Here is a 25,996-nt window from a genome sequence, read left to right as displayed (position 1 = left end):
GCATTTAAAGTGGAAGAAATTACAAGATGAAAAATGGCAGCACCGTTTCATACCTGTGTGATGTTTTGGGGTGTTTAGTTGTAGACAAAATGTAGTTTTTCCTCCTTTACCTCATTCTGAAGGGTGATTGGGTGACTGAGAATATGCTGGTGGTTTTCCTGCTGGTACTTACAATGTAAGTTCTTTTACTTTGTGCACAACCAATATTGCTGTCCCCAGCTCTCATAAATGGTACAATAGTATTTCCCTCTTTTTGGTGTGAAGACACAATTGAGCTTGATCTTGGGGTACCTGTCTTTAACTTCTCCTGTATGAAAGTGTAATGAAGAGAAATCTTTGGGGACTCTTTCCCTGCTGCAAGTCAAATAGCTTTGAAATGGCTGTTACAAGCCAATTCAGAGTTGTATATTTGTACTTTGCAGCCCCAGACTGTTCAGTGAAGTGAGAGCTGCTAAATTACTGACTGTGGAGTTATTTGATGAATTTGTCTTTCTCTTCAGCTTTCTCTAATTATGGTATGAAGAATGATGTGGAGGAGGAGAAAAATAAGCATAATGGTTCTTAGAATCTGGAAGATCTCTTCCATGATGAAAATGTTGGGGTGTGCCACAAATCAGATTTTTCTGTCAGTGTACAGAAAAAAACAAGTCCAGCTGTAGTTATATTCAAAAGAGCAATGCTGTCAGAGTTTCTCTGTTCCCCTCTAGCTGAAGGGTGTTTGCACTACTTTTATGTCAAACCTTTGTCCATGTTCCTTTTTCCACTTTTAGAGTGTCAGAATAGTTAGGCTGGGGATATTTGCTGTTCTTATGGAAAACAGAATGATTGTTTGCCTGTTCAGAGACCCATGTTTCAACTGTCCAGTGTTGTCAGAAAGATTCTTAACCTTGGCCATGCTAGAAGAATTTATCCCAGTAAGAAGACAGAGTAAAATATTGTTTCCCTTTGAAACAGATGTGGGATGTCTGATAATGCTGTCTAGGAGTGGTCACTGGCCCCAGAAGTTGTCACACTTGCTCATAAATTCATGGGATTTTGAAGTGGTCTGTGTAATTCTCAGGAGTTCTTCTCTTTTGCTTCTTAATTGGAATTTGCCCAAAGCCAGGGAAGGAAGAAGGCTGTGCTTGCCTCTGCTGGGTTCTCTGTTGGTCAGGAATTTGTCTCCTGGTTGAAGCTGTTGAGTGTCACCCTTGCAGAAAGCCTAGCACTGTTAGTACCCAGGAGCAGTTCAGAGCAGGAGTATCTCTGCTTGTTGTAAGGAAGGGCTATAATTAACCAAAGAGAGCTTTGTTGGAGAGCATTGGTGAGGCAGCTGCTTCTTTTAGCAGTTGAAAGGTTTGCTGTCTTTGTTAGTGACATGGTTGTTGCCTTGGAATCATCTTACCTGTCTCTGTCCCTGTTGCAGAGGAAGAAAGGGATGATGAATTGGGTCATTCCCTGGGGAGAAACTGGAGCACCTGATGTCCTGTTTCCCAGGTGAGTAAGGCTGCTTTTGTCTTGCCTTGACTGATGAGGTGAGAGCCTCTCAGCTCCTCTTGGGTAGCACTGCATCACTAGGATTTTTCTGCCTGTCTTGGTTATTTGAGGAAAAACTCATTCACAGGACACGCCATACTTATTCTTGCTTGGGTTGGAAGATGTACATCTTCACTTGAAGTAATATAGAGCAATCACTTGATTGCTTTTTATGTCATCAATCATATGTAATCATCATCATTTGTTAGACAATTTGACTTCCTTGCAGCACTTGAAGCAGTACATCTCTTGACTTTCAGCCATGGAAGCAGAGCTCCCTGACATAATCAGTGGTAAAAAAAACCAGGAGAGCATGAAACACCAAAAAAAACATGCACTCCTACATATACAAGGAAGGGCAAATTCAATCCACATTTGAATGAAATTCTTTGGCTTAAAATTAGAAGCATCAAGAACCACCCGATTTAAAATTACATTGTGGTAACATTTTTTTTAAATTCGGTCACCACCAGCTGGAGCAAACCCCCAGCAAACAGGGCCTTAATCTCTAGGGAAAAGAGATCCTTTTAAGTGAACTGCCAGTTTAACACTCAGGAGCCAGTTTTCTACTTCCACCTGTGCTACAAACTTTCTTACTGACTCTGGGCAAAGCCTCCGTCTAAAAATTAGGATTGTAGTTCAAGCCAATCATTTAGCCAATTTCTACGTCTTTGAAAGTTAGTGAAGAAAGACAAGGACCTCCAGGCACTATTTCTCTCCTTTTTTTTTCTTTTTTTTATGAAAGGATGAAAGATGAATCTCTTTGGAGACATACTCAGCATGCAATAGTTGGAGGAAACTGTGCCATTCAAACTTTGTTGAACAGACATCTGTAATGCTTGCGGTCTCCTGAAATGGTTTCCTGGCTGTACTGCAACTGTCCAACAGCAGACTGGAGCCAGGCAGAGCCTGACTTTACCTCTCCCTCCTCTGCCTTTTGCTGAGATGGGAAACAGAAGGAGCCGATTACAGAATTTGCCAAAGAACAGAACTACAGGTGGCTTGCAGACAATGGCAAAGAACAAGTTAATGTCTTTTGTGATAATTTTGCTAGGTTTCTCCAATACTAGGGTCAAACCATGCTGCTTTAATTGAAGGACTTGGGCACTGGAGCTCTCAAGGTATGTTACACAAAAGTATATATTAAAAGGTTTTGGAGAATATTAAACTCTTTTTTAAATTCTTTTGCAATGATTATAACTCTACTAGTTCTCTATCCTCCAGAAGACACCCAACAAAAATAATCTGATTTTTTTCCCCCTGTTTTTAGTCTAGAAGTAGGCAACCCTACAAAGGAAACACCCCAATGAAATAAATACACAACTTTCACATTCACTTGAGCTTTATGGGTCTGAATGGTGACAAGGTTTTTTCCCTTGTGGTACATATTCAAGCTATTCTTAATCCTAAGAGCAGATAGGGCTGGCTGGCTGTTGTAAAGTAGAATTTTTTTTCCTCCCTGTGGCTTGTTCCAGCTTTACTTTTGCAAGTTCACATTGTCTAGTTCTTCCCTTCATTGACACCCTGAATCTGATTTCAGCTCCTTCCAGGTTTCTCAGGGCAAACCTGCTGGAACATTTGTCTGCATTTTAAGAGAACAGTCTTCAGCACACTAATAAGTTAATACAGAAGTTAAAGCCGACCCTAATTGTGTTAGGCCTCTCTCTAGTCAAGCACCACCCTTCCTTGCCTTCCTGTAAGAGCAGCTCATTTGTCAGAACATACCACTTAACATTCCAAAAAAACCAACCATGGCTGAATAATCCCTGCTGCTTTTGTGCCCCATTTCATTCTCAACCCTGGATGTGGGAAAACACAGAAGACAGTCTACTGGCATGCTACCTTAAAGCATTTGCAAAGGCTAAATGATACCAGCCTCCAACCCAAGTGTTCTCAATACAGTTTAGCTCATCTGATCAAAGCTCTTTCCTCGAAGGCTGGAGGAAGCCTGAGCACTCCCACTGCCTTTTTGGAGTGCTCTCCCAACCACATCCCCACCCCACAAGTTTTCAGACTCTGCCAACCCCACGTACTTTCCACAAAATGAACTCTTAGGTGCACAGGCCAGCGCTATTGCATAGACGCTGCTTCATACAGTGCCAGCAGTTCTGCAGATGCACTAGAACTAGAGGTTAAAAACTACCTCCAAGCTCCAGACTCACCTGTCGTCTTCTACTCCAGCTAATTTGTGTTCAACTCCGCTGGTATTTCAGTCTCCTCCCTCCAACACTTGGGCTTGTACCTGGTTCTGCCCGACTCTGGTTTTACACTTGGCTTCCTGATCGTGTCCCCCATGACCACTCAGTCAGGGGCACCCCTTCCAAGAGCAAGCAGCCCGGCCACTTGGCTTGTACAAGAAAAAGAAGGTCCAGAATCCAGCTCAGTTGAACACTGGTTTTAGATAGACCTGTGCTACAACAGTACTACCCCACCTCCCCTGTACTAAAGACAAGGATTTAAAAGAGAAAAAAAAAAAAGATAAAATCATACATTAGAGACTAAGACTTGTAAACTACTTGCCAGTTCCAGACTTGTTTTTTGGAAGCTCCCAAGGACACAAATCAAAACTGACTTAGTCCTATTACTTCAAATTGAACAGGTAGTTTATCTAAACAGAGCATTTACAAGCTTCCCAAACTGTAACAAACAGGAAGAAGCAATATCCTGAATTATAAAAGCCAGACAGTCACTTACCAAGGCAGTAGCAGACAGGACTACTTAAATACTGATGAAAAAAGCACTATTATGTTGCCAATGATAGTACACTTGAAAAGAATTTGTTAGGATATTACATAAATACAAGTAATATGTTATGGTGAAGGATAAGAAGAGCACAGTAGGAAAAAAAGTATGTAAACAGCTCAGCTTCAGTAAATGTTATTAACCTTCTTCCTCATTCAGGTACATACAGCCATTGTGCAATATCTTAGACCACTTCCAGAATACAAACACTAACTTTTCAGCTATAGGCTGACAAGATATACACAAGTGTTTGAAAACAAATCATCACTGTTTATGATGTCTACCATCTATTATGGCCTGAGAGAGTTGGGGTTGTTCAGCCTGGAGCAGAGAAGGCTCCAGGGAGACCTTACAGCAGCCTTCCAGTAGTTAAAGGGGGCCTACAGGAAAGATGGAGAAAGTCTTTTTACCGGGCCTTTAGAGACAGGACAAGGGGCAATGGTTTTAACTGAAAGAAGGTGGGGCTAAATGAGACATCAGGAAGAAATTTTTTATGATGAGGGCGGTGAGGCACTGGCACAGGTTGCCCAGAGAGGCTGTGGCTGCCCCATCCCTGGCAGTGTTCAAGGCCAGGTTGGATGGGGCTTGGAGCAACTAGTGGAAGGTGTCCCTGCCCGTGGCAGGGGGGTTGGAACTAGATGATCTTTAAGGTCCCTTCCCAAACTATTCTGTGATTGTAACTTATCCATTTTTCCCCTTTCATTTTTATGAATTGTACATATTTTAAACCTATATGAAATAGTATTGATTTTAGAATTCATTATTCCTAGGGCAAGTAAAACACTGATGAGGCTATTTGGGGATACTGACAATAGAGGCAATGAAAATACATTTCCAGTAACCGACTTCGGTTTAAGATAAACATAGTAACTGTACAGCCAGAATCCAAACAGTAGAGCAATGGGATACACTAAAAAAAAAAAAAAAAAAAAAAGCCAGTAAAGTTTCCCCCTCCCAATCAGTAACAAAAATAGTGAAAAGCACATGCCAATTTGAGATTATTAAAACTTAATCAATTTCAAGGGGCAACTAACTTAAGGAATGAGTTAAAAATATTTTTAGCAATGATTTAACATTTATTTATACTATATTCTTAAGTGTAGTATTTCCTTTGTGTGGTTCCTGGATAATATTCAACAGCTTCATTAGGTTTTCAGTCAAAAAGGCACAAATACAACCGCAAACATACACATATCAAACTTCTAGCAAGTTACCGTATACTGCAAAGCAATTTCTTAGGCCATAAGTTAAAACGTATTGTGGGAAATAATTAAAATGGACAATTCAGAAAACTTTACAAAAATACTTCTTTTTATTAAAAGCAGCAATTTCAAGCAGAACAATACACAGAATGTAAACATCACTAAGTTCAGCTCCAGCCTGCTGAACCTTCGAGAAAGTCTACACTAAATGCATCTACCATACTAGCAAGTTAACAGACTATATTATAATTTGAAAATATATTTTCTACTTTGAATTAAGAAAAAGTAATTTATCGTAGTCTGTCCCAGCGCCAGATACTGGCATCATCACACACAGCTATAAGGATACTACTATCCCTGCTAAAACTGGTTTGTCGAATGGCAGCGACACATTTAGGATGAGTGAGAGTCGTACACCTATAAATAAAAGAAAATTATTCAGCTGCGACGTTAAATCTGCACTTGCTATTACATTATGGAGCACTGTCGCACCAACCTCTTACTTATGTGACCTAGGAGGAATTGAAGGGCAACAGGATTATGCCTTTCATGGTGTATTTTGTATTCCAAATGTGGACTTGGGAGAGCAGTAATTTCCTGTTCACCCACTGCCATTTCTCATCCTCCCAGTTTTCACTGAAGCACTAATTGAAAGCTTATTGAATCACATTATTTAGGACTTCATCAGTGTTCTTTCCCAGTGGTTAGGAATAAAATATCATAATTGGGTGATTAAAGACTGCAGCATTTTCAGGAACTTTGTATGTCTATGTATATATATACACACACATATATATATTTTTAATACATACAAGCTATATAAAAGTATAATTATATAGTGTATATACAAATATAATGCATATATTATCTACATAGTGTATATATGTTTTATACATGTAATGGAGGAGGGTTGGGGAAGGGATGCAGGGTGTGGAGGTTTTTTGCATTTATATGTTTTTATATAATGCAAGACACTCAGTGAAATTGCCTGGCCACGCAGGGGAGGAACTGGAAAGCCATACTGTTTTCTCCACATTGTGCTCATAGCTAACCTTTATACTCTCATTACTTTAGTCCTTTCACCTATTTCTCCTTTGTCATGTGCTACACCCACCTAGAGCATCTTATCTTAATTGCTTTGTAAATTTTCCACCTAATTAGTTTGTAAGCTCTTTGAGGAACAAAATTGTCTTTTACTGTATCTACATACGGTACCCAGCACAATCTGATTGGGGCCTCTCGGCACGACTGTAATATAAATAATAAATCAGTAAAAAATAATAAATGTTAACCTTCAGGGGCTCAGAATGTTTATTTACCTAGTAGTTAAAATGGAAAATTACTACGACTGTTAAAGAATTTCTATAGTTATCAGTAAAGGAAAAAGGGAAATACCCCAAATCCCCATCTTAAAAAGAAAAAAAAAGTACTCACTTGGCTTTATGGGGATCCTCTATTTCTAAATCCCAGACGTAAAGTTTGCCAACCTGATTGCCCAGAGCAAGCATCTTTGAAAGCAAGCAGAGGATATAGAAGTTTTAAAATACTATCTCAAAAAATGGAAGCCAGAATTTTATAAAGGCTTTATAGCTGGTAAGTTGTGTGTGAATGTTTGAACATGAATGACTTAATGAGCTTGTTGGAGGGACTAGGAGTTATATAAAACTTGTCTCCTTTCTTCCACTTTATTATCCATCTCTGCAGATGGGGAAGGAAGTTATCAATAAACATACCCTTGATGGAAAATAAGTATTTATTCAGTGAAACTTTTTCTACCAGGCAGAACCCAGAATGAAAATCTGGAGCTCCTCCAGTTTCATATAAAGCCCCTTGCAGCAAATAATTCTGCTTCTCAAACATCACATCACATGAACCAAGACTTCCTATGCCCACAAATATTGAATCAATGGAAAGTTACACACCTTCAAATACAGCAAAGTCAAAGCTCACACATACCTTTTGCCAGAAATCCATTGAAAACCTCATATACCATATATCACACTGGCTGTAATCAAATCTCCCAAGTATGGTCACATTTGACTCACTGGGCTTGATTTTATCTATATCATCTTCCATTTTGCCAGGTTTCCAGCACACAATGGCATTTTCACAAGACTGGGGGGAAACAATGAAAAAAAAAAAATCACCTGTATATACATTGATACTGCACATTGACAACTATAATTATAACCAAACATTTCATCTCACAGCTTCCCCAATTACATTAAAAAAAGTACAACAGAAAAATCTCACCTCTGTCCTTAGATCACAGCCACATCACCAACAATACATCGCTGCCCATCACTGGGAGCCTGCTGCCCTCGCAGCTTTGCCAGGCAACAGGACTGCAGGAGCCCTCCCTCACCCGCTTCAGAGGAAGTCAACCAGGTGTGCTCAAACGCACTTTCATGAGCAGTTGAAATTAACCTCAATTTGAGGATTGTTCACCCAATCCCTTCGACCAACAGGACTGCGCATGCACCAATTTCTGGCAATGAGGCAGTTGGACCACATAATTTTATATATGCAAGCAAATGTTACTACTGGACACAGCATATTAATCAAAGTTACTCCATTATGGGAACCCTCTTTTCTCCCTTTAGCAGCAGGACACCTCATCAGTATCTATATACTCTTTCTGTACATTCCATGTGGATTCTGGTTAGCTGGTATACCTGTACTTTTGGCAGAGGTACAGCCGTAGTAACAATTTTACTTTTTAAGTACAAGCTGCTTATCCACACATCCTTACAGTTGACAAAGTTCACAATACACTCCATAAAACCACTTGACCCAGCATAGTGATTTAACCTAAGACCCCATGCTAGTAAAATTTCTATTGTTTAAGATCCTCAAAACAAGCAAATAAGAGTAATGCAGCTGAAAAAGCTGCAACATTACCTTGGAAAGAATTAGATCTCCCAACCATCGTACACAGTCAACATAGTTTCTATGTATGTCTCTTGTAGAAAAGTCAGGAAAGTGTATTTTCTGGGAAATAAAAGGCCTAAGGAGAAAATTGCCAAGTAAGGCTCAGAGAAACACAGAAGCACAAGTCTAATTTTTAATGGCCAGTTTTAACATCTCGATGTTAGAAGTAAAAGCCTGTCTTTTTTAGCAGTTATACAACAAAGTAGAGGGAGAAACAGCTCTGCCTGTATGACTTTTTTTTTTTTTTTTAATAATGGGAACAGACCGTTTTCATCCTCATTCCTAATGAAATAACTAGTTTCCAATGTACAAGAATCTGCAGAGACAGTGCTGAGCAAAACCACTCCTTCAGACACTGAATACAGCTCCTGTTGCCAAATACTTCAAGAACTAATTAAAGCTCAGTTTTCCTGATGCTGCATCTACAACCTCTAAATTGTTAAATAGAAATGCACGCTATTAAAAAAAAAATCATAATTTTAAAAAGGCACTCTAAAAAAAGCATCATTTAATATCTGGTAACATTACCAAAAAAAGCAAGAGTATTTTCACAGCTAGTCTCATTGCTGAACATGTTCAGTGTGTTTTAGACTCTTCAATTCTCTCAATGGTTTAACTGGAAGTTAAGATTAAAAAGTTGAGGAACTTCATAAAGGATGATTTATCTATCATGTATCTAATTGCTATGTTTATTTGACAATTGACTCATATCTGAGGTCAGAGAATGATGAAAATTAAGGTTATTACCATGTAAACAGTTTTGTCCCCACCCCGAAGTCAAATAACAGATACAATAATAATAACTACTCAATATAAAACTATTTCCTACATTTAATTACGCAGATTTGATTCCTTCCTAGAAATTTTGAGGTGAGAGAAAGAAAAGCCATTGACACCTTGAAGCATGGTGAAATACAAGCTTTAATAAAGAATGTAGAAATAATAATCCCAGACATTTTCTAGTCCAGCAGATGAGAAATAATTAAGATATCTAAAAATAAAAGTGTCAGGAGTTTAAATCTGAATTCAATAAAATTCTACTGAAGCAAACATCAATAAGACACATCTTCTAGAGAGATTCAGTACCCGGCACAATCCCCAGCTCGCTCGCTATCCCCAAGAACTCCCAATTTGGGTATGAATTAACCTGGGCCATTGATAAGAATATTCATGTTTTGCAAAGACAGCCATGAAGATGAAGACTACATACCTGTTGGTTTTATTTGGGTTGTACTCGTAAGACTCTTTGATGGCATTTATCATTCTCTTGGAATTAATTCTCCAGAGTTTTAGAGAGTGATCCATCCCACAGGACATGATTTTTTCACCAAGAAGATCATAATCCTATGTATATGAAATAATTTTGAGGACCCCCAGCCTAAGGTGCATTATATCAACTCAGATTTTACTCCATCATTTCCATCAAAACAGCATTTTTGGCTTAGAGAATGCAATAAAACTGTGTATTTCAAATAGAAAAATACTAATAACTTAATCCTGCTCACTGTAAAGAAGCACAGTATCTTAATTACATTTACTCTCTCTCAAGAAAGAGAGGCATATTCAACAGCACTGACAGACAATGAATCTACTGCTAGTGCTCCCACCTCACTTAATTCCCTAGGTTTCATTTTATGGAGCAACTTTGGCAGAATTCCAGGGCTACAACATGGGTGATGACTATTCAGAACCAACTTTGGCAGAATTCCAGAGCTACAACATGGGTGATGACTATTCAGAACCACAAGAGAATAATAGTGTCAGGTTTCATATAGATGCACCCCTCACCTTTCAGGTCACACAACAGGAATGGAAAAAGTTCTTAAGAGCAGTGTATTAGAAGTCAACTATTGTAGTTGCTAGTTGCTAGATACCAGCAGCGCTGGTCTGTCTGTTCACAGCCACTGAAAAGCAGCATAACTCACCTGAAATAACTTACTTCCTTCACTACCATGTCTCTCAAAGCTTATTTGTTCTTGCTGCTTTGGCTTGATAAGACCTCAAGAACTTAAAAAGTGGGACCATCGTGAAAACTTTTTACTCTTTCTAGCCCCACTGAGCTGTTTTGTTTGCTTCTAGGCTGCACTGTGAGAAAACTAGCTACTGAAAGACATAGAAAGTGAACACCTGTCCTGTATATTGAGGTGGCCAGATCAATCAAACCACCTTAGATTTAAACTTGTCTATCCCCTTAAAACAGTATTTATGCACTTCAGGTTTTTTTTAAGTAGGTATAATATCAAAACAGTGCACAAGAGGATAAAAAGTTGCATATTGTAGGCTTACTACCCTTTGTAAATCTAAATCACTGCCCCACAGTCTTCCACTTACTGCACTTAACACCTCATCCCTGTGCCCTTCTACTCCTCCAAATATTGCAACCAGCGTGTCTGTCTGGATGTTCCACAGTCTCAATGCATGATCTATAAAGAACAAATAAAATTACATGCTGCTTTTTATATGTACATATGAATAATATATTTCAGCTTAACTAATTTCAATAACAGGTGTTCATGTAAACATCAGAAAGGCACTTAATTCTACTTCACTTGTAAGAAACAACGGAACTGCATTAACTAAAATTGCCATTACAACTAAACTGTTGTTAGAGGACTTCTGTAATTGAGAAAGTGTGCCCACCCCCCGCCCCTAGGGACAGCTTCTAACAAAAATATACTTGGATCTTCAGATCATCCGAAAAGCAAAGAAGAGTCTAATCTTGGACAAGTGTGCTTTCATTCAGTCTTCTCAAAAATAATTGTATATATAAAAAATGCTAGAATTCTTTTCAGCCATTCTTACATCAGCATTCAGAGAAGTTTTGATTTTCCTTTTTTTTTTTTTATCTTTAAAATATTATTCTTTATGAACCACAGACTGTAGCGATGGAAGAAACTCTTACTATAAACAATATGGACTCCAAAGCCAATCGGACTAATCCACTTAAAGTTTTAACAATTTCTAATGAAGAACCTCTACTGTATTTCCCATTTGGAAATGGGAACCTCTAGCGTATTTCTCTTTTGGATTCCACAAGTACACTGCACTGAATTACAGCAATATCAACTGAAAAGCCACACAGTCTAAAATATTTTCCTCTTTTTCTACTCATCTCTCATCCAAACAGTTCTGAGACTCCAATATTCTCCTGCCTCATGCCCTCTCGGAGATAGTACCTGGTCCAGAGATTGCACATTAAAACTTGTAGTACTATGGCTCATGTCAAAATGTTATTAAAAAGAGAACCTAAAAATATATATATAATACATACAGAACTCAAAGAAATTCAATGTTACAGACCCACAGCACAAACTTGACAGCTGCAAGAATCACAGAGGTTCCCAACCCCTATTCTTGTGTAGCTTCATCAGTAATACCAAATAGGCTAAAGTCAAGTCTCCTCATATTAACTTTTCCAACTCAAGCATTCCTGAACGCTTGCTCTCGCGGCAGATCAAATATTCCCTTACTTAACAAAATAGTCAAGATTAGGAAGTTGTGACTGTTTAGACATTCTGGACAAGCCCATAAGGCACCATACCAAAAACTCACTTCTCCCTTCGCTAATATGCTTTTTACACAAAGTCCAGTTCAAGTCAGAGCTGCTCCTGAGCAATAGAGAATCAAAGTTTTCCCCATGAACACAATGGTGAATGCTGTCTGCGATATTAAGACATCCCCACTAGATGGCAACATGATTCAACAACTGAAAATAATTTAACTCGACTGTTGGAAAGGAAAGAGCAACCCAATGCTCATGTTTCTTCTTTCCTAAAAGCAGCACTGTTCATAATCCCTTTGCACCACAGGTGGAGTTATGTTTATTGTAGGCCATGGATTTAATATGTACAAGATATATAGCCATAAAAGAGCAAGATTTGCTCTAGACTTTCAAGGTAAACTTTTCCAGTGCCATTCATAAAAAAAATAATGAGGTTTTGGCCATTTTCAAGACCAAAATCCAATCCAAAGTATCCTGATTTAAAAAAAAACAAAAGAGGGGGTTTTCCTCACCTTTGCTTACAGATAAAAGGAGATTTGGATCTCTTGGATGGAATTTCAGTTCATTGATTGCATTTCCATGGCCCACGTAGTGCTGGGATAGAATTCAGAGACCAAGTTATCATTTCCCCTCATGTTTACATGTATTTAGAAGACATAAGTTTCATGCCTTACTGAAATGCAAGCTGTATCTCTAAGTTTGGAGCACTCACCTTTATGCACTGCATTGTAATAGGATTAATTATCCTAATAATACCCCTGGACCCTGCCACAGCCAGAAGAGGATGGCTTGTATTGCTATCATATGTCCATGCACAGGTATAGAAATTCTCATCTGCCTACAACATCTCACATTAAGGAACATAGAAGAAACAGATATTATTTTTTTTAAACAATGTGGTTTGGGGTTTTTTTCCTCTTAAAATGCTACTTTATGCAAGGTCCCAGGAGTCTCTGCTAGACCCAATAAGAAAAAGATAAATATTTGATAATACATTTGCAAATACAAGCAACATCACCTTTTCTATAGATGTCAGTTTCCCCACTTCTGTTCCTTAGCATACAAAGAACACCTTTTTTCTCTTGGCATCACTTTTCAACCTCTTTCTCCAAATCATCCCAAGACTGGGAATAAAATGAGGATTAATCAAGACTGAGTTCACAAGTTATTGACTTGTGTACTGCAAATGATCAATACAAGTTATTACCACTTCAGACCATGAAACATTATTCTTAGGCTTTAAACCCAGTTCCAATTCACAGGGAAATGGAGACCACTGTAAAGCAGTGAATGTAAAACATTACACAAATATTAGCATTGGGAAAATGAAACAGATGGAATATCAGTTTTCCAATATTTTAATACAGCATGGACCATGAGTCTGCATTTTTAATCCTTTTTCAATAGGAGGGTCTCTCGGATGTGGGAAAGTGGTAAGACTTGGACCTAACATAAGGAATGTGCCACACGAGCAAAGTATTAAATCACAGACAAAAAAATCAGATGCTTTTTCCTACAAAGCCTCTTCATTTTGATAAACAGGAAGAAAAGAAGTGGCTTTTTAACTTAAAAGGATACATCAGCATCCACGTAGGACTGCAACAGACGGATTTCACCTTGGGAATGACATTCATATAAAGTAACCTGGAGAAAAAAAAAAAAGTAGGAGCAATTGCTGCTTACTTGTGGTATTTCAGAAGGAAATCACATGCACCTGTGTATTCACTTCCGGATGGGGAGAGGTAGTGTGCCTTTATGGTTCAGATCTCATCTATCATGTTTGTTTCTAACAGGTGGAAATGGTTTGATAAAAGAATGCTCACAGCAGTTTCAGTAAAGCACCACTCCAGGACTTGTCAGCAGTCCTTCCCAGATATTTAAATCTATTATTCAAATAGTCTTAGTAAGATTAAACTCTATTTGGAATTAGTTACTGCAGCCATCTGTATTGGGTTTGCGCAGCAAGGTTTTGGTAGCAGGGGTGGGGGCTACAGGGGTGGCTTCTGTGAGAAGCTGCTAGAAGCTTCCCCCATGTCCGACAGAGCCAATGCCAGCCGGCTCCAAGACAGGCCTGCCACTGGCCAAGGCCGAGCCCATCAGTGGCGGTGGTAGCACCTCTGGGAGAACAGAGTTAAGGAGGGGAAAAAAGTTGTGCAGCAGCAGCCAGAAGACAGGAGTGAGGATATGCGAGAGCACCAGCCCTGCAGACACCAGGTCAGTGCAGAAGGAGGGGAGGAGATGCTCCAGGCGCCGGAGCAGAGATTCCCCTGCAGCCCGTGGTGATGAAGACCCTGGTGAGGCAGGCTGTCCCCCTGCAGCCCAGGGAGCTTCACAGGGGAGCAGATCTCCACCTGCAGCCAGGTGAGGACCCCACACCGGAGCAGGGGGATGCCTGAAGGAGGCTGGGACCCCGTGGGAAGCCTGTGCTGGAGCAGGCTCCTGGCAGGACCTGTGGCCCCACGGAGAGAGAGGAGCCCACGCTGGAGCAGGTTTTCTGGCAGGACCTGTGACCCTGCAGGCGACCCACACTGGAGCAGTCTGTGCCTGAAGGACTGCAGCCCGTGGAAGGGACCCACACTGGAGCAGTTCATGAAGAACTGCAGACTGTGGCAAGGACTCATGTTGGAGAAGTTTGTGGAGGACTGTCTCCTGTGGGAGGGATCCCACACTGGAGCAGGAGAAGAGTGAGGAGTCCTACCCCTGAGGAGGAAGGAGCAGCAGAGACAACGTGTGATGAACTGACCCCAACGTCCATTCCCCATCACCCCGCACTGCTTGGGGGGGGAGGTAGAGAATTCGGGAGTGAAGTTGTGCCTGGGAAGAAGGGAGGTGTGGGGGGAAGGTGTTTTAAGATTTAGTTTTTATTTGTCATTACCCTACTCTGATTTGATTGGTAATAAATTAAACTATTTTCCCCAAGTCTAGTCTGTTTTGCCCATGACAGTAATGGCTGAGTGATCTCTCCTTGTCCTTACCTCGACCCACAAGCCTTTCATTGTATTTTCTCTCCCCTGTCCAGCTGAGGAGGGGAGTGATAGAGTGGCTTTGGTGGGCACCTGGAGTCCAGCCAGGATCAGCCCACCACACCATCTCCAACATGACTTGGTCTTTTAATGAGTCTTTGATACCTTGTTTAATCTTAGTTTAGCATTCTTGGGAACTGCCAGGTGGAACAAACCTGGAAATGAAAGGCTTCTTGTTTATTCACGCTTGCATAGAATGCACTTCAGGAGTTATTTTCAAGACTGAAATGACATAGATCTTTGTTCAGAAAAAGCCTGTAAATTCACTCCACACAGGCCATTAATTTAGCTAGTGAGCTATGTGGCATCATTGCAGACACTTCTCATCCCATTTTAGCGCATATGACCTTTTGGAAACAATAACATCTAAGAGTAATTTTAGCAAGAAGATAGTTATGCTCCTCTCTTCCTTACCCCACATTTATATTACCAAAGGATTTTTTTTCTTTAATATATAGGCTAATTCCCAAATAGCTGACACATGACTTCATAAAACAATCCAGAGGATGCAACTCTCCCAGATAACAGATGCTACATACTTCGGAAATAAAACTTTCAATATGAAGTATCCTGTGTCTGTACTAAACACAGGTAAAGGGTTTTGTTAAAAAAAGAATGCAAGCAGAAGCACACAGAAGGGCTTATGGTTAAAAACAGATTACTCACCCTGTTGCTGCCTACAGTGGCAAAAACAAGAGGATCACCTTCTTTACTGTGCCAGTTAAACTGGACTCCAAACAATGGCTGACCGTGGTCCTCCTGTAGATGCAAAGTAAGATTAGAGACAAAAAAAACCAAAACCCACAGGCATATTATTTCTGTGAAATTCAGCTGTGGTGGTAAACAGTTTAATTGATATGTTTTCCTCCTCAAACTACTGGGTTTGCATCTAGTATAAGTTCAGATAGTGAACAGTTAAAAAGAAGTTTTGTAACATCACATTTTAACTTGGCTGTCTTAAGCGAGGTCAAATGAACATTCTGACACTCCCCCCTTTCTTCCCCCACCAAGCTTTTAAAAAAGTGAAGGGGAAGAACTGTTGTCTCACAGTTATGGCCAGAAGCTGGCAGAACTCCTGACTTGTACTTGCAGCTCCACTACTTTGTTTTGCAATTTTCAGCAAGGCAACCTCTGCATCTAAGACCACGTGTATATGCATTTTACATTGTTCTAACTACTTCCACACAAGGATTTCCAACTTTACAGAGGAGCATTATCAGGACACAGAATTATACTGGTATACAGGTGGAGAAGGGTCACATTTAACTACTACAGCGCAGTTAGGTCTTGCAACTCTATCACAGACATGACAAACTCTCTCCAGCATATCACAATGCTGCTGCAAAATTCACATCCACAAAGTGTTTTCAGATTGCCTTCACAAAGTTACCAGAGAAATGCCAAGTATTATTTTTATACAGCTTACATCAGTTTAATAGAGGAAAAAAAAGAAGCAAATATGTTTATGAATATGGTGGTGCTTGTTAATAATTGATAACAGTATTTTGGCCTGTCCTGACAGGATGTTTTCAGTAAGAATAATGTTCATTAAAGTGCCTCCCCACAGGGGACTGTCTGGGACAGTGCAGGCAGGAAGGAAGTGTCTCATGACGGCCGTTAAGCAGCCTTCAAATGGCAGTGCTTCTCAGAAACAACATGAGAAATATTAGCCCTGGCAGCTTTGGCCTATCCAAGAACCAAAGAATAAATTTGAGGAGGGGGTGTGGGTGGGGAGTCCAACACTACTCAGAAAAGTAAGGAAGTCTGGAAGAATTTAAAATGGCATTATTTACTGAGAAAGGCAGTATCTGTTATTAACAGAAATAGCTAGAAGAGCTAGAAAAAGAAGGGAGAAAATCTTTCAGAGATGAAGGCCCTCCTGTACTTCTTTAAGAGAGGTAACAACTTTCAAAGTTGAATACAGATTAAAAAGAATAGTTAAAAGTTTAGCCTGAAGTATTACCCACCATAACATGAAAGAACAGACTAGTAGCTTTATGTGATGAGGGATATGGGATACTAGCAAAGGAAAAAGTAGCAAGGTTATTAGTGACCCCAGGACAGAAGGAAAAAGCAAGTATTCAGCATCTGTAAAGCATTATAGTTTAATTAGAGATTAAGAATGAAGAAAACTCTATGCCATAAAATTGCATACGCAAAGCCATGAGTTTTTCTGTCCAATAAAGTTATGAATTTTACTTTCTAGGCTTATTTTTTGAGTGTTTTTAAGTCTTCCTTGAAAAGAATGGCTGAGAGGTCAAATAAAGAATACATTAAAAAAAATCCACTAATAATTAGTTGGTTTTGAATTTCTGTGTGAAAGAGGTCATGTTGGTGAATACTGAGGGCTTTTGACATACCACAGGTAAAATGCATGGATTCTTACTCCTTTATTACAGAGATATATTAGCAGATTTCAAGTTTGTTTCTCTGGAATAACCTTGTTCTCTGTCGTGTCCACCACTTCTAATAAATTTAGTGAAATGGGAAAAAAAATGAAGAGGAAGATGCTTTTCCCCTTCAGGATAGGATATTTGTCCAGCATAAGTTGTGATAAGTTTGTGATTTTCTAGGTAGGACCCAGACTAGGGTGATACACAGTAAGTAGAGGGATACAACAGAGGGCTATACTGTTTCTATATTTCTATATTTGGGTACATACCTGAAGTACTTACTTTTTCAGAGACAACCTATTTCCCTGGAAAAATTATTCTCTGAGACAAATGTCTTTAGACTACTTGCATCATCTGCACTACATTCCCCACATCAAGTGCTACAACCTCCAAGAGCCTGACTGTACATATTGCAGTTCTTCTGGTGTTTAATGCATGAAGGAGTCAGGCAGAGGCTCTTGCAGGAAGTCACTAGGATATCTGCAGAAGTTATGCTCACTTAATTTAAACTACCGTCATCCTCACTGGTCAGAGACAGCACATAGCTATTTTGATAATACTTGTCCACCCTAATTTTTGACCCAAGTTCTAAACAATGAATCAGGTTTTTAAAAACATTACGCTTTATGTGCTGCACATTATGGTTATTCTGACATGCCAAGTATGTCATGCAAATCTGACCACTAGTTTGTACAGACAGAAGAGTGACCCAGATGCTGGTCCAAAAGTAGACTTGTGAAATGCCATCTTGACCCTGCTATGAAAAAAGGGCACAAAACCCAAAGTACTTAGGTTCTTCATGCACCAGAGAAAGAAGGCAGAGGAGAAAATAGACCTACAAGTGTTACAAAAGCAAATAAATAAATAATCAACCGTTAGTTCTGCCCTTACTCAACGTCAACTCAGGTTCAGTCAGAGAATAAGACTAGACCTGTTTTTAGACTGAAGGCAGTGAAGTAAATACTATGCCAACACAAAAAATAATCACCTGCACCTACATGAAGACATTTTAATACGCTGTCACCCACACTGCCAGCAGGGAACCAACTGACCACACATGCATTTCCAGTTCCAGAAGTGGAAGCAAGCCATTATTGGTAATGGTTTTAGTTATCTCTCCTTCACACATCAACAAGCTAGAGACTTGCATGGGGTTGGTTACCAATTCCCAGCTCAGGGGACAGGGAGTAGAAGCTGAGTGACAACATCGGACTGCTAACAACCACTGAGCCACACCCTAAGCAAGAGCAAAGGATAGGGCAAATAATAGTATTGTTTTAAAGGGAGCACATCAACACAGAACACACACGGTCCTTTGCTGAAAGATCTACAAGCAAAACACGTATGATCTGTGAGGATGGGCATCTGTTAGCTGTATATGCTCATTTACAAACTACATTTCGATTCAGCCCACAGAGAGCAAAGACTTCTCAGTGTACCTTATAGTAACTCAGTACTACAAAAAGGAAAAAAAAAGGCAGTTTTTTATTTCCTGTCATTTTCCAAGTTATATTTTTGTTTTCCTGATGCTTAAATTTCACCCAAAATAACTTCCACAGTAGTGTTTAAAAAGAATATTTAGCAAGCACTGAGTTTGTCAGGCTGAATCATAACCATTTAACATTCAAAGTAGACAGTAATGGCCATATTTCTTTGTTTCCCCAAGGGAAAAAAGTACAAAGGAAAATAAGAGGGAAAAACAAGAGTTGGAAAGTGGAAAAACACATAATTTATACATTCCTAAAGAATATTAAAATTAATTTCCATGTCTTTAAATCATGTCCACTCTTAATTCAGTACATGCACCTTACAGCATAGTTCAAAGACATATAAACTATGGGATATGTAATGTGATATCCAAAGAGTCACAAGTGTCTTTCTGAACCCATATACAATATTCAATAGAGTTTATCTCCACAGTATCTGCAAAATTAGTATGGAAGAACAGGAAAAAGAAAAGAGAGGCTTCCTCAAACATGAAGTAAAAAGGAGTTACCAAATTTGGCTGCTACCTAGTCTTTGTACTAACATGCTCGTTTATTATTATTAGCATTAATTTTAGTTCAAAGAGAAATGGGAAAAAGAAGATAACAAAAATACCCCATTTAGCTGAAACACTACATTTACTCCCTCACAGCTTGACTCCACTTGCACAGGAATCTGTTCCCAGGCCCTGATCCAAATCCACAGAAGTCAGGGATTGCTTAACTTCATACGGTGGTCTTTTGGGTGACCCCATATTGGGGCCTGGGTTGAAGTTGGGGTGAGGGAATATTCTGTTTTCCCAGAAGACACTTGAAAAGTACTAACCCCTTTGGAATATTTGATCTGCAGATAGAAAAGCAATATGCTTAGAAAAACTCAGAACTTGTTAAACACTTGGGTTCTGAAAGGCCTGCACCTGTGTTTGAAGTATGACTTGAAGCCACAAAAGGCACTGTCTGCAGGGGCAATTCATGCAAATCACAGGAACAGCTGCCTACCTAGGTGAAAATGAAAGAACTTCCTTTCCTCCTAGACCCTGAAGGGACTGGAAATAATTTTTATACTTCAAAAAACACATTAAGATCAACTTGTTTTCCAGATACTTTTGTCAGTATAACTTCCTATCACAATTTCTCCAGTGGCAAAGGTCATTAAGGAGGTTTCCATGCTCCAAATCTCTCATCACCTCCCGCTCTGCTACCCCAGCAATTCAGTGAGGCAGTCTGAAGCCAAAGTTTGGAAATGGCTACATCAGCACAGCTCAACTGTTAAGTGCGGAGGAATAACAAAAACCTCTCAAAGCAATTCTGCAGAAAATAATATCCACTATGGAGCTGCACACATCCTCTTGTTAGCTAAATATAAAGTTTAGCAAAACTCCCATCTTGTTCCAGACGCAATCTTTTCTTTATTTAGAAATCTTGTAAAAAAAAATCAATCAGATGGCATATTTACAGCTTTTACCACATAAATATCCCACACAAGGCTGAGGAATGAAAGAAACAACATCCTGACAGTGTAAAAGAATCAAAAAGAAAATTCATTCAGTTCACCATAGTGTGTCACCACTGCAGATGAAAACAATAATAGCCTAAAACACAAGAACAGGGAGTGAAGACCATGAATCCACATCCCTTAATACCATCAGGTATTATGTGGGAAGATAAATATGACCTAGATATGGTGCAAATTCATAACCACAACACTCACGATAAACTAAGGAAATTGCACTATATAGCATTTATGACAATTGCCAGAGGACAGAAAACACCTGATCTGGTAAGTGTGAGGAAAAAGCTATTTCAGGGTTGTTTTGTTTGGGTTTTTTTTTAAATACATTTCAATGGGTAGAAAAATCTGTGCAGGTTCTGTGCTTTGCATCAAGTTGTCACAGGTTTTGTTTTATTTGTATTTGTTTATCCAGTTTCTTATCTCAAGCAACTACAGCTTCAATTAAATACCTAAGTATAACACATCACACACAATTTTGCAAACCTGTACCCAAAAAATTGGGTTAATTGCAGGACTACCTACTGTCTCCTATTTCTGAGTATCCTTTCTCTCCAAAACTTCAGCTATTACAAACAAGGAAGGTACTTTCTTCACATGACCACGGAACATAATTGTACACAGATATTTTAAAATATCTGCCTTGACACTGTCTCACAGTCAACATTAACATTACTGTCAGCAAGTGGTACCCAGTGTTCCCATGTTGAAGCTTACACACACCTACCTTTAGGCTATTTACACATTTGAAGGAATATTTGCACTTCTTTGACTTCCATTTTCCTTTCCCCCAGCTTTTTCTTCCTGGTGCATTAGGAGTGTTTGTTGGTGTATCCGGGCGTTCGGTGTTAGTACCGCTTTCAATACTAACGGCATCATCCTGAAAACATGCAAATTATATAGAATGTAATAAAGATATCATTAACTGCTGTACAAATTCAACTAATTTTGCAGCACTTGGCCTTTTCACTTTTCCTTCTCCTCCATAAGAACAGAAGATCTCTGAGGACTTTGGTGTTATTTAGATTCACGTATTTAAATCTACTACTAACATAACAGCATTCCTCCCTAGAAACAGAACATGAGTCACATGAGGACTAATCCAAGAGGGAGAGACGTGAACTATGATCTACTGAAGTTTCTTCAGAATACCGGTAGCTGCTCTTAAGAAAATGTCGAAAGATAAAGTGGTTGCTTTCCCTAGAAAACATCTTTGACGTAGACAAAATGAGTACTTCTGAAGTAGTGAAGGAAGAAGTTGTTTGTGTAAAAACATTATGCTTAGCCATACCAAGAATCTAACCGTTCTGAGACTTCGGTACGCCCTCAGCAGCATCAGGCACAGCACAGTCCTGCAGTAAGTCAGTACTGCCACTAGAAGAGGAAGTCCCACATCTCCCTCTTGCTTTTTCCTACAGATACTTGCTTCAACTAAAAGCTAAGTTAAACAACAAACAAAAAAATTAGCTTGCTGTCTGATCAGCTAACTAATCCAACTGGCCCTCCAACTGTCAGCAGCCAAAGCTAAGGTAAGGATGAGGAGAACAGAAAGAAAAAAAAAAGAAAAAAAAAAGGGGGTGTGCAAAACAACCCTCCCAGTCGCTGAGCAGTTTTAGATCAGCTTCAGACAATTAACAGAAACTACAATTTCATATGCAGTCTGACTGCAGGACACTACTCAAAAGGACATTTCTATTCCCTGCATCACCCATCACAGTGCACCTCAACTTTACCTGCATCATAACTGTCAACCCTGTGCTTCCATATAAGTTCAGCTTGTTAAAAATCAACTGATTGTTTTTGGTTTTTTTTCTGGCCAGGTAGTCTGTTCACTTTCTATCAGAGTGGGGGGGGGGGGAGGGGGGGGGGTGTGGGGAAGAACTCATCCCAAGGCCATGTCGTTTCTACAGCTGAATTAAGGGAGACAGAGGCAGGCAAGAGCCTGTCACTAGAGGAGATTAAGTGTAACATGAAGCTGCATCAGGAACTCCACTAGGAATACAGAATAAGGTCAACTATAAACATTAATACACCAATTCCCACCAAACGTTTATTCTTTGTCCCAGTTTCATATCTGTATCATCAGAAGCCAGTAGAGGTGTACTGGTCTTTGTTTGCCCAACAACTCTGAAAATCAGGACATCGAGAGGAGAAAAAGGAAGAAAGACAACACGCAAGCCTGTAAGCCAACTGCCTAAACCTGGAGAGATTCCCTTCGTGTTGCACCCCTAGAAGAGCCAACCCTCCCCTAATATGCATAACCGAGTCTAACAATTTTTACGTTTTCCAGTTTCTTCACCTCCGCCCTAAGATATTTCAGAGCTTGCCAAAGTCTTGTCTCCGAAGCTCACTTGCTAGCCAGAGTCATAATACTTTACAAGACTGAAGTTTTCTCTGGACTAGTTAGATATTGTCAATATAAGAACACCAGGTACCCAGTGTGATGGGGTATCTGCAGCTACAACGTAACTGACAAACTTTCACCCAGGATACCAGCAGAACAAAATGCACCCTTTCTCCAAATCAACGCTTCTTGCCAACTTCAAACCGAACCCCCGTCCTTCAGGAGTAGTGAAGTCCAGTCACAAACTCTTGTAAAGGGAGTCCTTTCACCACTGAGACAGGTCACATTTTCAGTAACCAGACAGCCCGCATCCGCGGTCACTGATAGTCTACAACGGACACCAAAGCAAACCTGAACGCCTTTGTCACCAAATTACACTTGGATTCACAAATGCTGCCGAGCAGTAAAACAATTCAGTGGCAGTGGTGCAGAGCACCTTGAACCTGCCTGTTGTCTCACAAGCAGCACTTCCACAGGTTGTGGGAGATGTGGTCCAGATCCCTCGCTTTCTGGATAAATGCTCTAACCAGAAGAAAACCCATACTGCATAAAGCTAACAACCGCCGCCCCCCCCCCCCCCCCGGAACTACATGACTGCTACATACCTTAAACTGATGTTTCAAGTATAAAGCTATTCCGTATCAATCACATTACCTTTGTTCTGAACGCTAGATTTTAGCCTAACTTAGAGATTACAGTGCTCATGCCCCGCTGACAGAAGCTTCCGAGCACTATCCCCTATCCCTCATTCATTCACCCAAGGGCTGCACGCATATATTTATGCTGTATGTTACTCTGCAACGTGACGGTGAGGGCACACGACACAAAACTGCGAGAAAAAGATGGAAAAATCCTGCTCTTTTGCAGAAAAAAAAAAAAAAAAAAAAAAAAAAACACAAAACAGTCTGACATCCCGGAGCTGACTTCGACACGCAGCCCGGGCCTCAAATTCTCCCTCACCCCACGTGGAGGACAAGCGAGTGCCTCCCGGCCCCACGCTGCTCCCTCTCACGCCGCCGCCTCCCTTCCAACGGCCCGCCCGCCTCCAGCACCGGCCACCGAGCCGAGGCGGGCGGGCTGACACCCTCCTCTCCGCCCCGCAGGGGTCGGACGGGGACCTCGGGCCGCGGGACACCCGAGGGGGCCGGCCCGGGAGCTCTGTCTCCTCACAGCGGGGACCGGAGGGAGGGTGAGAGGGGGCGGCGGCCCCCCTCGCCTCAGCGCTCCCGCCCGCCCCCGGCGTGAGGCCCCGCTCCCGCCTCATCGCCCCACGCCCCCCCCCCCCCCCCCCCCCCCAGCTCCAGCCGCCTCACTCTCCCGCCCGGCCTCACGTTCTCGTCGCCGGACAGGTCCCCGGGGTTACTGTTCTCGTCGCTGCTCAGCTTCTGCTTCTTCGCCGGCATCTCTCCCGCCGATGCCGCCGCCGCCGCCGGGGCTTCTCCCCGCTCAGACATCTTCCCCGCCCCCCAACCCCGCCACGCAGCCGCAAAGCGCGGACGGGGAGGTCGAAACGCCTGCCGTAAAGCAGCCCCCGCGCCCCGTTCCCCGGGCGGGGAGCGGCGAGCTGCCACACTGCTGAAAAAGGGCTCTTCCCGCGCCCGGCGGCGCGCGGCGCCTCAGAGAGTGGGGGTGGGTGGCCGCCGCCGGCTGAGGGGGCAGCGTGGTGCCCGCTCGCCTCGGAGGGGCCGGGCGTGAATTTAACCCGTCTTTTAACAGCTGGTGGCACTTTATACCGCTGCTGGTAGCGCGGCCGTGCCAGGCGGGGCTGGCCGAGGACGCGTGTGAGGTAGAAACAAGCGGTCCCTGTCGCCACGGGTGTTAGCGGTCCCGCTGCCCGTCTTCCCGCGGTTGCCGAGTGGCGTTTCTTGCGCCTAAAGGGTTTTTGTTGTTGTTGTTGTTCTCTTGCTCTTCAAAAGTCCTTTAGTCTGAAAACGGTGTTTCCGCAGAAGGGAGATAGGCTCTGCTCTGCTGCCTGCTCCTGTACTCCCTGGCAAGTTCCTACTACAACTATAAATGAAGTAACTGCGGTTGCCAGATTTGTATTTATTTATTTCAGAAACCACAGGTCCCAGAGTCATAATAGCTATGCACAGTAAAAAAACTTCTACCAAAGGGGAAAAGTAATATGCCCGCAGGCACAGCTTCTTATCTGCTTTTCTTGTAGGGGCTGAAACAAGTCTTTCCTCCCTGAGGGAGACATTCCACTCTCAAAAAGCCATTGCTTTGAGAGCAGTGACAGAGGTGAGCCGTGCCCTGTATGTAAAACTTAATCTCACATAACCTCCAGAGATGAAGAGGAAGAGATATGCTTAAAATGGTGCATGTACTCTAGTGTTTTTAGCAATAAACTGTCTCTCTTTTCATCTGCAGAACTGCAGGCTCCAGTGAAGCATTGCATAATATATAGCAAAAGGTTGTTGCTTACAATTAATAAAAGCTCTGCTCGGGACTGTGCTTTAAGATCAAGGTTGTGATAAAAGTGTTTGTGGGAAAATACAGAAAGAAAGAACAGGCTTGTTTTTAAAATATGACAGGATGTTTTTAGACTGGCATCTTAATTAAGACTAAATCATGACTGTGCTGCAGTCTGTTGAAAGAAGGGCAGGCACAAAGTTCTCAGAGGTGAGGGTTTTTAACTAATCCCGGTGGGTGCCCTTGAGCTACTGGAGAGAAGACAGCTCCCCTTCATTTCACAGCTGTCAGCTGACATCCTCCAGATGGCCAGCTACACATTCAACTCCACCGCGTTTCACTGGCTCATCCAAAACATAGGGAAAGTGAAAGTCTCAGCTAGCCTGTGCTTCTTGGCCTGCATGCAGGAAAGTTCCCCACCCACACCCAGAATCAACCCGTTCAGTCACCGCCACCAACTTACTCAGCCCAGACTGGTCTATGCCTTCACCTGTCTTCTGGATGCTCGAGGACTGCCTTCTCCAGGTGACAATCCTGCTGGTCTCTCTAGACAGTTCTTAGTCTAAACCACTTGCCTTTTTTTGCTTTCTCAGAAGACATGAAAGGCTGGTACACCAGGGGAGCCGAGTTTCCAAAAGCCACAGTACACTTCATCAAGCTTCATTTGAAGAATTAGTCATGTGGTGAAACACAAGCTTGAAAGTTCAGAGAATTTGCTTCAATTTGTGCTCTGCTGAGATTCTCTTTGGAAAACCTCCATGCTTTTCTGTACCTCAGTTTCTCAACTGCATTATGGAAGAAGCATTTCTTACATCCCAGGGGGCTATTATGAAAAAATACATAAGTTATAGTTCATTATTTGTTTAATTAGTATGATACTGCTATATAAATACCATACATACATTAACTAGGAAGTAGTAGGGCCCTTGACTTAGTGC

General features: G+C 41.2%; 1 protein-coding gene across 3 annotated transcripts; it reads right to left on the bottom strand.

Annotated features, from left to right (window-relative positions):
* Positions 1 to 5,442: 5,442 nt before the first annotated feature.
* EED (embryonic ectoderm development) lies at positions 5,443 to 24,133 on the bottom strand. 3 transcript variants are annotated; one of them, XM_049822889.1, is made up of 12 exons: positions 23,978 to 24,133; positions 21,030 to 21,182; positions 15,582 to 15,674; positions 13,471 to 13,536; positions 12,605 to 12,730; positions 12,405 to 12,486; positions 10,680 to 10,813; positions 9,601 to 9,734; positions 8,361 to 8,466; positions 7,416 to 7,574; positions 6,894 to 6,967; positions 5,443 to 5,876 (listed from the first exon to the last, which is right to left on the bottom strand). In XM_049822889.1, the coding sequence occupies exons 1-12, from the start codon at positions 24,098 to 24,100 to the stop codon at positions 5,750 to 5,752; spliced, it is 1,377 nt and encodes a 458-aa protein (XP_049678846.1). In that variant the 5' UTR covers positions 24,101 to 24,133; the 3' UTR covers positions 5,443 to 5,749. The 3 variants fall into 3 exon arrangements, with proteins under 3 accessions (XP_049678846.1, XP_049678845.1, XP_049678844.1); XM_049822887.1 differs by having other exon boundaries at positions 5,444 to 5,876; positions 10,722 to 10,813; XM_049822888.1 differs by lacking the exons at positions 10,680 to 10,813; positions 12,405 to 12,486.
* Between the last annotated feature and the right edge of the window lie 1,863 nt (positions 24,134 to 25,996).

The sequence above is a fragment of the Accipiter gentilis genome, chromosome 19, assembly GCF_929443795.1.
Source record: "Accipiter gentilis chromosome 19, bAccGen1.1, whole genome shotgun sequence".
Taxonomy (NCBI): Eukaryota; Metazoa; Chordata; class Aves; order Accipitriformes; family Accipitridae; genus Astur; species Astur gentilis.
This window is presented reverse-complemented; position numbering and strand designations above follow the sequence as displayed.